Source organism: Hirundo rustica, chromosome 1 (assembly GCF_015227805.2).
Source record: "Hirundo rustica isolate bHirRus1 chromosome 1, bHirRus1.pri.v3, whole genome shotgun sequence".
NCBI lineage: Eukaryota > Metazoa > Chordata > Aves > Passeriformes > Hirundinidae > Hirundo > Hirundo rustica.
The window spans coordinates 103,653,118-103,670,400 of record NC_053450.1 but is presented as its reverse complement, the minus strand read 5'-3'; the positions used below and the strand labels follow the sequence as shown (position 1 = coordinate 103,670,400).

At 46.8% G+C, this 17,283-nt stretch overlaps 3 protein-coding genes across 3 annotated transcripts in view; 2 read left to right on the top strand and 1 right to left on the bottom strand.

Moving 5' to 3' along the window:
- The window catches only part of BLVRA (biliverdin reductase A), a 29,722-nt gene extending 25,980 nt beyond the window's left edge, over positions 1 to 3,742 (bottom strand). The window contains exon 1 of the mRNA XM_040078107.2: positions 3,588 to 3,742. The gene's annotated coding sequence lies outside the window, so the exon portion shown is untranslated. The remainder of the gene's footprint in view (positions 1 to 3,587) is intronic.
- Positions 3,743 to 9,930: 6,188 nt separating this feature from the next.
- On the top strand, positions 9,931 to 11,418 carry LOC120750113 (inositol 1,4,5-trisphosphate receptor-interacting protein-like 1). Its single transcript, XM_040058369.1, has one exon. The coding sequence runs from the start codon at positions 9,931 to 9,933 to the stop codon at positions 11,416 to 11,418; it is 1,488 nt and encodes a 495-aa protein (XP_039914303.1).
- A 3,962-nt stretch (positions 11,419 to 15,380) lies between these two features.
- The window catches only part of LOC120754006 (cytochrome c oxidase assembly factor 1 homolog), a 52,424-nt gene continuing 50,521 nt past the window's right edge, over positions 15,381 to 17,283 (top strand). The window contains exon 1 of the mRNA XM_040067077.2: positions 15,381 to 15,448. The gene's annotated coding sequence lies outside the window, so the exon portion shown is untranslated. The remainder of the gene's footprint in view (positions 15,449 to 17,283) is intronic.

Below are 17,283 nucleotides of genomic sequence, written 5' to 3'. Positions count from 1 at the left end.
AATAAGACACAGTGCTCCTACACTGAAGAAGAATGAAAGTAGACAAAGCCCATGATGACCTCCAATGCCATAAACCACTCTGGTATCAACAGTACAGATATTCCCCTTTATCCATTTTCCAATTATCTGACTTCTTTACAGATTTTTGCCACTAAAGAATCAAAGCTTTAGAGGAAGACAAAACCCAGGAATCCACCCCCCCCAATCCTTCATATGTTTGTATCTTCTGTCACCAAGACCAAACACTAAGCACAGAGTGATCTCTACCAACACGTTGGTCCTACTTCCAGCTGCACGCAGTTGTGCTATGCCTGAGAAAAATCAGCTAATTATTCCACAGACAAGTACCAGCAAGCCACCAAGATCTCTGTTCATCACCAAGTAACAGACTAATCCATGCCAGATCCTGCAAAAGACAGTAAATACCAGCTGAGGGCTGCTTTCACTAGCAACAGGAAAGGTCACAAAGCTTTACCGCTTCTAGCACAGCAAAGAAACAGCCATGATGTTTTAACTAGAATGACTGTGGTCTCAACTTACCCCCACATCCTGTACTACTTCTTCCTTTCTGTTATTAGGGGATTGTTCAATAATCCATGTTCTCTCTGGCAGCTTTTTCCTCTCATTCACAGACCAGAGGTAATGACTAGATGATAAAGATGCCTTTGTACCCACATGTTTGACTGAGAGGGAAAGCTAATAAATGCAGTAACATTACTTGAGCCATGAGAACTTCTCAACTCATGTTGGACTCGTCAAAGTGGTGGGTTATACTCATCTGGAAGAACAGGATAAGCAAATGCATATCATTATCTTTGCCAGCCAGGTGGGTTTTCTGCAATGTTTTCTAATTAGCACAGTAGATCTCTGTCTGAGTCGCAAACATTAGTCTAAGGAATACTTAAGTTCAATTAGAAAGAAGGCAAAGCTCTTTTTGCTTAGAGACTGGAGAGGAAACAAGTCAAATGTACTTATATTTCTATTGTAAGTTGCACTTATTTTGTAAAATTTTAAGATATAAGTCCCACACTTTGGCTTTACAGGGATGAGAACATTTGCCACGGTTCAAGGCCAGCTCCAGAGGCATGAGACAGCTCCTCAGCAACCTTTGTTCTGCTAAGTTACAACAGGGCATGGATACATCCAGAGTGGGGTTTTGTTGACTTTGGGTTGTTTGTTTTTTTTACTACAGGATTAAACTGCAAGAGTGCCTTGGCTTTCGGTATGTTTTTCTTTCCTAAGCCCCATTGCTTCCCCACTCAGTGAAGAAATCTTTTTAATACCTCACTTAATAAGGTGCACTATGAGAATAATAAGTTCTTTTAACACGCTGAGTGCTACCTGCAAGTTTCAGAACGATCTATGGTTGCCTGAAAATTCGAGGGGAAAGTTATCACCAATCCGACATATGTTGATGTCACTGCACCGCTGTATAAAACACAGGAGCTCCTTCCTCAGGGCATTATTCTCCCACTACCACATCCATCCAAGCTCTGTTAGTTAACTCCACTTCTTCCCAACTATGTTTAGTTTTATCTCCTGTTGCCTGACTGCTTACCTAGCTAAGGATGGCAGTGCAGAGAGACCTTCAATCGACCACAGCAGTGGTAATGGCAAACACCCTCTGAAGCTTCCTGCAACTAAGATGCACAACGTAGAGTACCATATTCCCTCTACAAGATGCATTAAACTCAGGTGACTTTAGAGTCATCATTAAAAAGCAAAAATGCCAATGTGTGCTCCAGTCCTGCATCTTACTGAAGTCCTGACACCATGGTGTAAGACTGAGAACTATTCCCATTTTAATTTGAAAACTGGAGTTATTTTATCTATTTATCTTTGCTTGTTTTGACAAAGCCAGTTAATTTTTAGTGCAGAGAGCAAAGCAGTCCTGTTCTCATCTGCTGAGCTTAGTTTTCAAAGTCTGTGGATACAGCAGATATTTTTCACTACAAAAAAAGCCAAGTCTGCTATTTGACATTTAAAATGAAGTTGCTTAGAGCCGAATGTGACGGTCTCTTTGGCTCATTGGGTTTGACAGGTGAAGAGTAGGTGTTGAAACATCCAGTTAGCACAACTGGGAAAATAATGAGGACACGAAGAATAAGTAGTTAAAAACTACAGAGGTTGATTCTCCTTTTTAGCTCTATAAAATAAGCACTGCCAGTCTTTTAAGAATAACACAAACCATACTTCATTAAATTAAACTCCAGCTCTTCACAAACAGTAACTCAGTTTACTCTTGGAGGAAACTGAGAGATTTGAATCAGAAAAAAAGTTTCTTGACCATGAGGATATAAACCCAGGAATCCAGAAAAACCAGCACTCTGGAATAAGGGAAATTTCGTAATCCAATTGTAAGAAACTTTAAAGTATTCTACTATCGATTGCTATTATATTAATAGTAATTTTTATAATGTAATTAATAATAATTATTCTTTAAGTGGTATGCCCTGCTTGTGACAGTTTTTAGTAAGACTGAGGCTTTCTTATATATGCTGAAAATAATGTAAAATATGAACCCAATGCTCTATGTTATGAAGATTAAACTTCAAGTTGGATTTACATTATTGAAACATATTTGTCTTCATTTTCTCATTTATTGACACAAATGACAAATATGTTAAAACACTGTGTTATTGATTTTTGGCACAATGTCATTCGGTGTTCACATCTGTAACCATAGATCCAACAGCTGAACGGCTATTTTAATGCACAAAAATTAATTTGGCAAATCAATGCAAGGAATTGGAAAAAAATGGTTTAACACAAAATCAGTTCATTAAACTGTTGCCCTAATTAACACTGGTTGTTTGGGGTTTTTTAACAAGTTCCAGCACAAAAGTTCAGCAAGATGCCAGGAGTTATTTAAAGGCTGAGCTTGTCGTTTCACTGTGTCTAGATTGAGCCTTGATGCATCTTTTTTTCTTTTTTTAACCTAGAGATAAGTGATAGCTGTGACAGAATATAAAGTAATTAAGTGTTAATGTGTTTTATACATGGATTCCGTACTATATCTGAGAACATAAGAATCACCTTTCTCCCGCCAAAAGCTGTATGAAACAGGGCTCTACCACGTCCCTTTACAAAAGGAAAACATTCTCAATTCTCACTCCACACTTGGGGTAAACTGAGGTACAGCCTGCTCGGTGGTCTGATGTTTCAGCAGGGAGCGTCAAATAGCTACAGTAAACATGGATTTTCACAGGATTGGAAGAAAGCTCAGCACTCCCAAAAATAAGCCAAATTTGTAGGAGAAGTTTTACATGACCTCTCACTCTCACATGCAGTGCCCTGGCCACTCGAAGATGCCACTTGGCTACTTCACATCATTTACAGGCTAGTACTCCGCTTCACTACAACCTAGACATTATTCCAAACAAAGGGCTTTCCCCTTTTTTCCTTTCTCTCTGCTTCCCCCTCCCCAGGTGGTGGCCCGTCCCTTTTAGTGGAGGGTGGCTTTTGACACCACAACCGAGGGGGAAGCGCCGGTGACGAGCAATCCTAGGGAGGCGAGGAACAGAAAACGAAAGCCCTGCTTCCAAATCTTAATTACAGCTAGCAGGGATTAAGTAACAGCCACTAACCTCTTGAGCTCGCAGAGGAGAAACGTGGTCCCGAGTAATTCTCTTTCCTTCCTGCAGCTCCTCCTTACACAACGCCCCGCAGCTCCGACATCTCAGCGGCCGCACGCCCTATCGCTGCCGCGGCGGCAACACCCCCTCGGCCGGGAATCCAATAAGGCGCCACAGGGGCGGGCTGAAGGCAGAGGCAGCTGGTGCAGGCGCTGAGGCTGGCAGTTTTCCCCCTGGAAACACCCGGAAAGCTTCATGTGGCTAGCAAGGGGCTGGCACCTCGCTGGGGACCTGCGCAAGACCCCCTCGATTAAGCGCAGTGGTCCCTCTGATGCAGTGTTTCCAAACCGATAAACTGCATATCAATAAGCGCTTAAGATGCCTCAGTAGCTTCAGCCGTTGAGAAAGAATAGGAAAAAAGGAATTTAGGATTATGTATGTATTGAAATCGGTCACAATGGAATGCTGAACTAACAGACCACAAGGATGCTTGGCAGAACGCCCAAGACGGGGCCAGAAGGAGGAATAAACAGGGGCAACACATCAGTCTAACGGGCCAACTGTGTGAAAGGTCATTTTGGCAGCGGGAGAAGTGAAAACACTGACTCACAGCCCACGAAGTCTTGAAATCCACTGACTCAGGAGGAGGAGGAGACCGAACATGTGGAATAATTAACATAAGTGAGAGAATCACTTTACCACTAGAATTACAGAATATTTAGATCTGGAAGGGACCTACGAGGACCAAGATGTCCTGTTCTGAAGTGAATGACCCATATGGCGATCGAGCCTATAACCTTGGTGTTAGTAGCACCATGTTCTGAGCAAACTGAGCTAAGAAGATATAATACTAATTAATGATAGAACTGTGCAACTTGTAGTCAATGAATATTGATACTTTGTTTGCTAAAACATATAAATAATATAAATAATGTAAAGTTTTGATGATGAGGGAGTTAGTGTTTTGTGGGTTACTTAGCTCCTTACTTTGCACAAATTAGAATAAAGAAATAGAGATTCCTCTCCTCTGTCTGTGAAGTGGCATTGCACACCAGGTAAGTAGCCCATGTTAAGGGCAACAACCCTAGCCAGGCACTCCCAGAACCCACTCATGTAATGTCTGCAGACACTGGTACATCAGCAGTGCTTGTGTCTGCCCAGCTGCAGCCATAGGGTTTACATTGCAGGATCAATCCGTGCTCAGGAAATTGGGAGTTTCAAGAGTGCCAAGTGAAAAGAAATCACTCTGTGCCTGGCTTTGCCCAAGCAGGAGGCATGCAGAGAGCAGCTGCTAGGACAGCCCAGGCCATGTGTTCATGAAGCTCTGACTCAAGACTATTTGCCTCTTTTTCTACTGGGATTGCTTCCTGGCAGACTACATACTGTGCATAAGCACTAGCTTTTCCTAGGAGAGACACCTTTTACCCAGATCTTACTCCCAAGCCTCTTTACTTGCCATTTCTTACCTACATGCAACAGGACTTTCATCTGTTCCTTTTGGGGCTTGGAAGATAAAAGCCTGTGAGGGTACAGCTATTTCCCCTCAGTCCAGTAGTTCCTGCAATGAACAATGTATGAAATGAGGTTGGTCTGAATTTCACAGATCTTTCTACACCATGCTGATGGTGGGCATTCATACAGTAGAACCTAAAACTGTGTTACATTGGGACTACAGGTACAAAGGATAAAATTCTGTACCCTGACATCTCAAAGATATAATCAAGTACTTCTGGAGAACCTTTCTCTGTTTTGCACACAAGTGTGCTAAAGTCAACCTGTTTCTGGTAAACCTTGGAGTGTTCTGTGTAAGGTAGTAATACTAAAAAAAGCCCATCTTCTTCCTATAGAAATTAAAAATCCAGCGCATCTCTGGATTCTTTAAAGTCTTTATTCTAAAATTCTGCAGGCTGAGATTTTGAGAGCGACACACGCTTCTTTCCATATTTTCTCATTTCTGACTTGTGAACTTTCTCATCAAAAAGATTACAGGAACTTGGCCTCCTCCCAGCTATATTTTGTTTGCCAGAGTCACATTTTCTGAGCCAGTTATGAAGATTCAACTATTGCAAAACTTCAACTGCACATAGGCTTTGTGATGACATTACTATGCTGGTTGTTTCAAATAAGTTATACGATGTTTCAAAACTCTCCATCCCGTCTCAAACACATTATATTACCATAGGCTAAGGCAGTAATTATGCCACAGCACCTTTGATTACAGTTGTTACACAACTGAAATAAGGAGGAGCTCCAAAAAGTAACTAAAAAATCATACACAAAACCAATGAGCCGGAAGTTTAAAGTCTGAAGGTCTTCAACATACGTGTAGTATTACATAAAAGAGGATTGGCAGATCAGGAGATACAATATTTAAACATATATATTATGAGATCAACATATGGGACAGTTAATGACTACCATGTGACTGTATGCTTAGCACAAAGTAATGAATCAATTAGCACATAATAGGGAACCATAATGCAAAACAGAACGTACGAAAGAATGCATATGGGAGTGATTAGAGGCAGATGTAATTTAGAGCCCTTGGATTCAGTAACCATGCTCCTATTTGTACAGCCACACGATCTACAGGATGTGGGACCTGATCACTCCTTTCTTTTCCCTCATTACTTTTGCCAAAAAACAAAACAAAAACCCAAAACAAACAAACAAACACAACAACAAAACAACAAAACAAACCCCCACCTTCTTTCCAAATGAATCAAATCCCAAAACCAATGAAGTGGCACAACACACAGCCAAACAGGACAGCACAACCACCTCTTTCCATGCCACCTGTAGTTAAACTTAAACCAGTCCTGTCCCTACCTGCTGTTTGATCCCTAAATTACAGCCTCAAGCTTGGTCTGCCATAGGATTACTTATTTATTCAGGCAGCTCGATAAAAACCCCAACATTTAAATGAGCTCTGGACCTGTACAAGATGCAGGGTGGGGAGCAGTTCCTGCAGTGCTGGAAGGACATTTGGGCTCTGCCACTGGTGCTGGCAGCTGAGCCACTGGCAACATGCCACATTACCCTGCTGCAGAAACCTTTTAAGGTCAAGCTGGGATGGGGGAGGGAAATTGGTAGCTCGCTGCTCTGGTTTTAGGCAGATTTTGGGAGAAACCCTCCCATGGGGCTCCCCCTCCCCTCCCCCAACCGGTTCGGGAAAAGACTTCTTCAGAGAGAAGTGGAAAAAATCTGTCTATTAAACAGGCAAAGCACTCCCAGCACAATACCCGATGACAAGAGCTTCGTGCCGCTTACGGAGGGATAACAAACTTAAAAAGAGAAGGTCTCCTCTTGAAGATAGTCACTGTGCTCTGTTGCTCTGTCTCCACTGGCGCTGGGAGAAAAGGAGATGTGCAGGGCTGGTCTTGGTGGGGTGGGTCTCTTGTGGAGGCTCCCAGTGCGTCCCCCAGGTCGTTAGTCCGGAGAGACTGGAACAGTTCTGAGGAGAGGGCAAAAAAAGGAAAAAAAGGGAAAAAAGGGAAAAAAAAAAGCTTCAGCTATTCTACAGCATATAACTACGCTAGCACTAAACTATCTAACTCCCGGGGCAAAAAACAACAGAGCTTCTTTCATCTTGCAGTGTTCCAACTCTCCCCCTTCAAGGTCACTCTGAGGAGCAGTTTTCCTGGGGAAAAACAAACTGCGCTTCCACTCTCCTTTGCACCCAGTAGACGATTGGGGGATACACAGTCACCCTAGGACACTCGCCCAGCTCATGAGCACAAGGTGAGAAAAGAGAAATAGTGTTACCCATCAACTCCTTGAAATGACATATCATAATAGAGGAAGGGGAGGGGCAAAGGCACAAGTCTGAGTTTGACCTAGGCAGCACCGAGAGGACAATACAAATCCAGGTGCGCAACATGGAAAATGCAACAGGTTTCCCTGTGGGGGAAAAGGGTCCAAACAAAACAAAACACAAACCCCAAACTATAACTTTAGTGTTTGAATTTTCTGTGATTTATGGCTGCGAGAAGATGCTGTGCAGTGCTGATAGCCTCTTCTCTGCACACTCCTCATCTTTGCTCATCTCAGGGCTCCAGGAAGCCAGGCGAGGGCTTCTTTCTGCTCTTGCCTGGGTTGAGACCAAACAGCCTTGGCATGCCCGAGGCTGTTAGCAGGAGAGCTGGTGAAAGTCACCCCAAGCCATGCAGCCATCCCCTCCAAGACTCCAAAGATACAAGGGCAGAAAGCTGTAGCCTAAGCTGTATTGCATTAGCATGTTGTTGAACTTGTCTGTTCCCTGGCATCTTTCAGGGTGGCCAGTGTAAATCTGAGCTGCTTTCTCAGGGAATTTCAGGCTTTGCCCAAACTGAAGCCTTACTGAAGGCAAAGGCCCAGGAAGGACTCTCACTTGTGCTGCCAGTGACATGGAAGGCCCAAGAGCAAGAGGGCATTTCTTGGCTGCCAGGATCCCACCTTCAGAGTCTAGCCTTGCATGTTAGTAAAATCCACATGGATATCCTGGCATATTCCAGTGCTGATTTTCACTCTGAACTTGAACATTTTCTACAAGGAGAGTTCTCTGATGTTTCCTTCTGCTTAGAAGGAGATGGATTCCCTTGGTTGATGTACTTGGCAGAAAGGTTCTTCTCACATGGAAATGCTTCCTGGCAGCCTGAAACTCTTCTGCTTGCGAACAACCCATTTTGTCCTGCTGGATCATGGGAACCACAGTGTGAAAGCAGCACCTTTTCTCTCTTCTGGGAGGAGCTAGTTTCACAGCCCAGCCATGACTTCACACCTCGCTGGGGTCCCTCTGGCTAGCTCTCGACCCCATGTGATGACAGGAGTGGGGAACGGCGTTCCCTCGGCAAAGCCTTAGAAGACACCAAACCTAAGGAGCCGAGACTCACAAGCTCCTGCTTCCTTGGTGGCATCTGAGATAGAGGCAAAGGATGAGAGGAGGCTTTTCTCGCAGGATAAATCCACAAGGCCTATTGTCGAGGAAATTTAAGGGCAAAAAGCAAGCAACATAGGAGTGCAGGGGATTATAAACCAAAGGGGTGGTAGGGGTGGACACAAACTGACAACCAATGGGGTACAACCATGGGAGGAGTAAAGGGAGGAGAATTCATCTTGGGAAGCAACAGATTAACAGTGTAGGAGGGACTGTATTCTTGAGTCCAGTAGAGCCTCGAAGGAGGGTTGATAAAGAGGGAACATTCTGGATGGAGGAGCAGGGATTACAATGATGGACAGGAAGGATTTGGGAGTGATGGGCAGTATTTGGATGACAGGCAGGGAAGGTGCTGGAAAGGGAGGAAGGGTATGGACTTACAAGGGAACAGAGAGGAGGGTACAAACCTCAGGAGCAAACCATCAACATAGGGAACGTGGGGTAAACAGAACAAACCAATTAGTGAAATACAGCACAACCATCTATATGTGACATTGGTGCAGATGGTCCCTGAAGGGAGGTTTTAGCTAAGTGGGAGTCATTTTATTAGCCCAGGGAGGAAACAATAATGACCAGCGGAAGTTACCTCAAGTTGCACCACAGGAGGGTTAGATTGCATCTCTAGGAAATATTCCCTCAACAAGAAGTATATCAAGCTTGGGAACAGGCTGCCTAGGGCAATGGCTGTGTCACCATCCTCGGAGAGGTTTGAAAGTCATATGCGTGTGGCATTTGGCGAGCTAGTGGGATAGACAATGTTAAGTTTGCAGTTGAACTGTGTGATCTACAGGGACTTTTTCACACTCAGTGATGCAGAGATTTAAGTGTAGCTCAATCAGTGTGGAGTCAAGGCTGAGACTCAATGATTCCCCAAGGGTGCCTTCCAACATGGATATCGATGAGATTGCCAATGGAGGCAGGTGATAAGAAAGATGAAAGAAAGACCGAGGGAAGTTCTTTGAAGAAGATTCACTCAAAAGCAGCCTTAATCAGTACACAGGGCCACTCTGAGTGGCTGAGCTGGGGTGGGGACAAAGAGTAGAGCTGGCTGGGCTGTGATGCACTGTGGCATCTGTGACATCATGGGGGACGTGTCACAATGGGGGCAGCTGGAAAAGGCCCCAGCAGGTAACACTGGCCCTGTATTGCTTGGGCAAGTGGTGAGTGCACATGTTGGGGGGAGGCCTCGCTGGGAACAAGGGCCGGGGCAGAAACACTGCACCTTGGGCTGAGTTCTCCCCATGCATGAGGAGAGCCCCTCATGGCAGGGGAACGGTGCTGCTGCTGCTGGGCAGTGGGACAAGCCTTCCTGCCCCCGGCTGTCTGGGGCTCTGTCCTTCCTGCCCCTAGATCCCTGGGATTCCCATCCCTGCTGCCCCCACTGCCAGCTGCCTCCCTCCCTGACCCACTCAAGGCCTTGTCTCCATTCTCCTGCAGACCATGGATTCCTGGATATTGTGGTTCTTGCTCTTGCAAAGCGTATTCCAGTACCCACAGCCTGTGGGCGATGGTTTGGATGAGGCAACGCGTCTGCGCATGGAGCTGCGTGCAAAGCTCCAGGAACAGGAGAGGATTCGTCTGGAGCGGGAGATGGAACAGCTGGTGCTGGTGCAGGGTGTCACATTCTGGGGAGACCTGCACTGGTCTGCCATGCAGCCCTGGCAGCTCTGGACGTTTTCTGGGCTCTTGGTTCTTCTCTTGACCATACGGTTTTTGTGGGGGAAAAGAAGCCACAAGGCAGAGATCAGTGGTGAGAAGGAAAAGGAGGAGGAGGAAGAGGAAGAGGAAGAGACACGGGAATATGATCTGAGATGGCTTCTAGAGGAGCGCATACAGTGGCCTGTACAGGACCTGCGGACAGGCTGCAACAGGACAATGGCCCTGATGAACAACTTCACGTCTGTCCTTAGGCGTGCCTTGAGTATGACATTCTACCCAGTGCTGCAACAAGCCATTGGTTTTGGCAGTGCCTTTGAAGGTTGGGCTGCCGCTAAGGAGGAAGTTGTGTACCGTGTGCTCGTACCCCTGACTCCTCCCGTAGGCCACACCTTCCACCTGGAGCGTGACCCTGACCAGCAGTGGACCGGCAGGAATTTCCGTATCCACGTGAAGCTGGACTGCCATTGCCCAAGGGAGCATCAGGGTGCGAACCCGCTGTGCTTCCTACACCACCCTGATATAGTTAGGGAAGTGACTGGGCAGCCCAACCTCCTAGACTTGCTGTGCACCGGCTCCTACCTTGACGTGAAGAAAACTGTCGAATGGTTCTGCACACTGGTGACAGCAAGCTGGCGGCGTTTGCCTCAGTCACGCAGTTGGCATTTAGTGCAGCTGCCCTCCAAACGCTCCTGCAACCTCAAGCTGACCAACAGCCAAGAAAGCTTCCAGGTTAGGGTGCTGTTTGGGGTGCAGCGATACAGCTCAGACATCTTTATCAGCAGCCGGTCTCGAGGGGCCCACACCCCAAGCACGATGTGGCCTGAGACCTACACTGTGGCAGAGACAAAATTCTTCAAGCACGTGGCCGGGCAGGCCCCCCAGGACAGCTCGCACCTCAAATGCCTGCAGCTCCTTACTGGTGTTCTTGTGCGCAACGACCTTTCCATCCATGCCATCAAGACAGTCGTCATGCACCTGCTGAACACTGTACCAGTGACACAGTGGCACAGGAACTATTTCCTGCTTCAGCTGTCGGATGTCCTGGAGCAGCTGCGCTTATCTCTGGAAGAGAGATACTTGGAGCATTTTATTGTGGGCAACCAGAGGCTTCCGGAGGAGATCAGGTTGCCCGCCGATGTACAAAGTGCTAGGCCACTCAACGTCTTCCACAGCTTCACGCAAGATCCGGCCGCCCACTCTCAGGCGATGGAAGCCTACCTTGATCTGCGCCAACGCCTGGCAAGAGTGCTGGCCTATGGCCACTGTTAGCAGGGCTGATAGAATCACAAAATCGAGAATCACTGAATCCCTAGGTAAGAGACCATCAAGATCGAGTTCAACCCATGCCCTAACACCATCTCAACTAAACCATGACAGTGAGGACCATATCCAATCTTTTTATAACACATCCAGCCATGATGACTCCACCACCTCCTCCGGGCAGACGAATTCAGGTACTTTACTACACTTCCAGTAAAAAACTTTTTCCTTACATCCGACCAAAATTTCCCTTGGCACAGCTTAAGACTGTGTCCTCTTGTTCCATCAGTTGCTGCCTGGGAAAAGAGACCAAGCCCCACCTGACTACAACCACCTTTCAGGGAGTTGTAGAGGGTGATAAGGTCACCTGTGAGTCCCCGTTCACTCCAGACTAAGCAACTCCAGCTCCGTCAGCCATTCCTCATAGGACTTGTGTGACTAGCCCTTCATCAGCCTTGTTGCCCTTCTTTGGATGTGTGTGCTCCTGGAGCTTGCAGCTGGCGGCAGAGAACTAGCTTTGAGTGCCATGAAGAAAACAGGAATGAATACTATACATAGACAGATAGATAGAAATATGTGTATATAACTATATTGTATATATATAGCTACAAAGGTTTTTGTTAACAGATGTGTTTTAATCAATATGTATTATAGTGATAGTTTATCAATTATCATATTATTTTATAAAAAGATGAAGCAAATATATGTCACTACCTGTTGTGACACATATTAATACTCTGCAGTTACTGCATTTATGAGAGGCAAGATTTTTATTACTTGAATGTATTTATTAAATATATATTCCACACATGGTGTTGAGTACGTAGTTAGTGTATGTATGACTGGCAAGCATGAAACTGCTTTGCTGTTTTTTCAATAAAATGCAATCTTACAGAATCTGGAGCGTGCAAGACTTTCTTGATCTCAGCCAGACGTATAGTATTGGGGAATGTCACACACTGGGAATCTGGGCTTGTGAACAGTTTCCTTGAACTCAACCAGACACAGGGCTGAACTGGTTCTAATCAGAAATTAAGCCCAGCTGCCCACAGCCCCTCTGATCCCAGAATCACAGAATGGCTGGGCTTGGAAGGGTCCTTAGAAATCATCTTGTTGCAATTCTGCTGCCAAGGGCAAGGGACACCCTTCACCGGCCAGGTTGCTCCAAGCCCCATCCAACCTGGCCTGGAGCATTGCCAGGGATGGGGCAGCCACAGCTTCTGTGGGCAGTGTAGCCCAGGGCCTCAGCAGCCTCAGAGGCCAGGACTTCTGCCACATCTCCAGCCTAAGCCCGCCCTCTGTCAGTGGGAAGCCACTGGCCCTGGTGTTGTGCCTCTAGGCCCTTGTAAACAGCCCCTCTGCAGGTCTCTGGTGGGCCTCGTGCAGGGGCTGAAATGCTGCAGGAAGGTGCCCCAGGAGAAGCCCTTGGAGAGCACTGAGGCCAGCAGTGTCACCATGAGGGCAAGCAAGCGTGGCCTGGCATGGCCATCAGGGTGGGAGGGCACAGGGCGGGCGCTGAGGCCCTGACAGCTGGAGCTGGGAGCTCTGGAGTGCGGCCAGCAGACAGCTGTGGGCTCCTGCAGCTCTGCATCCCTCACAGCTGAGACAGCTGCCCAGGCACAGCCAGCCGGGGACACATGGTTGGCCCAGTGCCACCCTCAGGGGCGTTCCTGTTCTGGGGCCCAGAGTCATTTGTGGCTGTGAGATGAGTGGCCAGCATGACTTGGGTCCCCAGGGTGGTGACAAGTGTGCAGGGGAAAATGGCAGTCCAGGAAGAAGTAACAGCAAATAGCCACCAACATGGCCGTAGCAATACTGCTGTCTTACACTGACTGTCCCTCTTTCCATGTGGAAATAGCAGAGGGGGGTATCTATAAATAATAAGTACCTTTCAGTACCAATAAAGCTTCACCAATATTGGATGGGTATTGCACAGCTTTCATCATTGCAAAATTACCAGGGTAAAGGGACAGCAGGGGTAGGTAGGCCAAAACAGGCATAGGTGGGAGTTGAAGACAAGTTTTTGGCACAAAATCTTTCTTCAGGTCTGAAATGCATGAAATGGACTGTTCAGAGAGTAATTAGATATGTAGGAGTAAGACCACCCTGAAAGTAAAGGCAACTGATTTCCACAAAGAAGGGACAGTAGCGGAAAGGCAGGATGAGAGAAAGATTTGGAAAAAACCTGCAGCTTTGCATACAAAGTGGTCTCTTAACAGGGTTTCTTAGGAGTGTAAGAAGAGGCTGGGCCATTCACTCCTTTTTTGATCTCTATTTCTCATTGTCTCTTTTTTGGTTGTATCTGCACATCCTTTTGTTCTGCTGATTGTCTTTTCATACCATGTTTCGCCCTACTCTGACCTTTCACAATTCCAGTAGCATTAAAAGTCCTAGCAAGCAGATATATTTATTAATTCAGCTACAATGCAGAAACCGCTCGCTTTTCAATTTTTTTGGTCAGGAACAATGAAGCAATGCAGTAATGTCATCTGCTCCTGATGGCAGAAGTTGACTGGAAACTGCTAGAAGCATGCCATGGGAAGAAACAGTTTCATTTTGGAGAATGAAATAGAAGATGGTATTCCATTAAATCACAACAGTAAGGCAAAAAGTGTAAATAAGAAGCTGGAAGCTGCTTGGATAACAGAACAAACTGGCTTGGCAACTGCCCTGAGAATAATGCCCGACTCGACTCAGCCAGGAAGCACATACAACAAATATCAAAGCAGGTAGCCTTGCACTAAGGAATATCAGCAGAACACACTCTGACACTATTGGTACAATCATAATTTAATTTCAGATGAATCAAAATGGTGTGCCAAGGCTTGGGATCATGTAATCCAGCAGTGCTGGACAGCTCGCTTAAATAAACTCTAGTGGGGACACCAGCTTACATGAAACAATATGGAGGGATAAATCTGGAATGAAGAAGATGAGCTAAAGACAGCAGTGATTAAATTAAATATTAACATCACTGTGTGGAATCAGATGGCCAGATTAGATCCATAATTTTCTTTGGGGATTGCTGGACAGACACTGTTGTTTCTTTCAATTTTATTTGACCACACAAGAGTGGTTTCATGGTGTCCCTCGTCCTGGAAAAAATAATATTAAAGCACCACCAAAGAGAGTGGATCCCTGGCAGCAAGCTCAGGTGTGGCCTGGATGACCAGCATGGAGCTGAGGGGACGTGGGTTGTGGGGAAGGCTGCGCAGCAGTTCTGGCTGGGCACAGCACCTGCCTCCTCACAGGCTTCCCACAGCACACCCCGCAGCTGAGGCCATGGTTGCGTGACCTCCGGTGAGGCAGAGACTGAGGAAACCTCCTCAACCATGCCATTGAGAAGAGGGACCCCTGGAAAATGCTGCTTGCGACAGGCAGCTCCAGCGCTGTCATGACCTGATACCGCAATACAAGAAAGATACTAAGCTATTAAAGAGTGTCCAAAGGAGACAGAAGATTGTGTCACAAGACACAAGACATGCAACCAAGATGGCGACGGGCCATGAGGGGAAGCCGTATGAGGAGTGGCTGAGGTCACTTGGTTTGTCCAACCTAGAGGAAACTGAAGGGAGACCTCACATCAGAGTCCACAATTTCCTCGTGAGGGGAAGAAGGGGGACAGGCACTGGTCTCTTTTCTCTGAAGACACGACCCGAGGAACTGGTCTGGAGTTGTATCAGGGGAAGTTTAGGTTGTATGTTAGAATACTGTTCTTCCCCAAGAGGGTGGTTGGGCACTGGAACAGGCTCCCCAAGGGTACCTGTACCCTATCACAGTACCAAGCCTGACACAGTTCAAGAAACGTGTGGACAACGCTCCCAGGCACGTAGTGTGACTCTTGGGGCTGTCCCGTGCAGGGCCACAAGCCGGACTCGATGATCCCAGCGGGTACCTTCCGCCTCAGGAGGTGCTGTAACACCCTCCCCTCCCCCGTTCGCAGCGCCTCCCGCTATCGCCCCCTGTCGCGCCCTGCCGGCACCGCAGCAATGGCGGCCCCCACGGCGCCCGCCTGAGCCCGACGCCGACCGCGGCTGCCGTGAGTGGGGACGGGCCAGGGCGGGCCCCGCCGCCCCTTCCGCCGGCACCGCCGCACCCGAGCGAGCTCCGCCGCCCCTCCCGGCGAGCTCGGCCCGGCGCAAAATGGCCGCGGGGGGCGGTCGCGGCCCCGCGGGGGAGGAAAGAGGCGCGGGAGGGGGTTTGCGCCGGAGGAGTGCCGTCGAGGTCCCGGCCGCAGCGGCTGTGCAGCGATTGCGGGGGGCGGCGGGGGACAGACCAGGGGCGCTAAGCGGTGGCAGCACGGTGAGGCGGGCAGGAGCTTGGTCAGTGACCCCGAGAGCCTGAACACATTTCCTCTCGAGCCCTGTTAATGGTATTTGCACTTAAAATACTTGTAGCCGCCTCCAGAAGGGGAGTGCGAGGCAAATTTATCTAGCAAGTTACAAAGAAGGCCTGATACACGAAGAGTAATCAGAACTGCGGCAGAAAACCTCTCTTGTTTAAACTAGGCACAGGCCCACGGTTCCCTGCACTGTGGGGAACGCGGTGGCAGGAGCACCACCAGAGAACATACGTAGGGTGAACATAAAGCAAGATGGTTGCAGTGACTCATCCACGTGGTAAGGAAGCTACAGTCAGATTCACTTTGTTATTCAGGTACAGCTGGTGAAGCAGTGAGGTTGTCTTAAGCAGGTTTAATGTTCAAACACTACAAAAGGGAAGCGATTATAATGTTTCTTTATAAAAATTGGAACTTCCCTGTTTAAGTCTGCTCTGATTACTGAAGCAAACAAGATTTTCCCTATCCCTTCTTACCGGTGAGGCTGGTTGCTCCTGCTTTCCAGCCTGGTTGGTTTCTTTCTGCTCATTCACATGAACTCTTTACATGCAAGAAGTGAGCGTGTGTCTTGGAGTAAAAGAGTGGCCTTATGGCCAACCTTAAGTGAGGTACTTCTTTTAGAGCCAGTTGAATTGAAGCGTTGAAACAAATTTCAGAAACTCTTAGTATACCCTAGAAGGTTGGAGTAATAGCAGGGTGTGACAGCAAGGTGGCCCTGTTCCACCGCCCAGCTGAAAATCCTGCTGTACCTCTTGTATCAGGTTTAGGGAACGGCTGACTTTTAAAAAGTTGGTTTTTTCAGTGCATCAAAGCTTTCTGGACATGGTATGCACTACAGCTGCACAGCCCGGCAATAGGACAGGAAAAGTGACATAAGCACTCCCATTCCAGCATCATATCCTCAGACCTGCACTTAAATCTAGTGTTAAACAGCAACTACTCTGTTTTGAGTCTAAGCTTTGAGTCAAATTTGAACAGTAAACTGGTGTTTCATATCGTGCAGTAGCCTGTGTCCAGGGTTCTCAAACTTGCCTAGGGGTGTGGTAGAGAAAGATGCATGCATGTTGACCGATAACAAAATACCGCCTTTCTGCCTAGAGATCCTTGCGCTATTTAAGACTTGGCAAAAATTGCTGCCCTCACTATCTCAATTATTTAAGCACTGAAATATCCCAGATCAGCCAAATTCCATTGAACACAAAGTGCAAAGGAAAGTTATCTTAAACAGGCAATGTACCAATTATAAAGTTGCATTTACTCCCCAAGGAAGAAAGGATTCTCATCAAAAGGGGGTGAAGAGGTTAGCCAAACTTAATGTGTCTTTTTTTGTTAGATGAGCTTTAACTTAGACTAATGTAAGTTGAATGAAAAAAAAAAAAAAAAAAAAAAAAAAAACCATGGAGAAGGGAGATAAGGAGCTTTTGGGATTAAAAATAAAAATAAACCCCAAAGCCTTCATTACTATCTTACGGCTTTTTCTAAGTAGTACTTTGCTGTTGCAGTTCTGAAATTAATGGAGTGTGCATGGATTATTG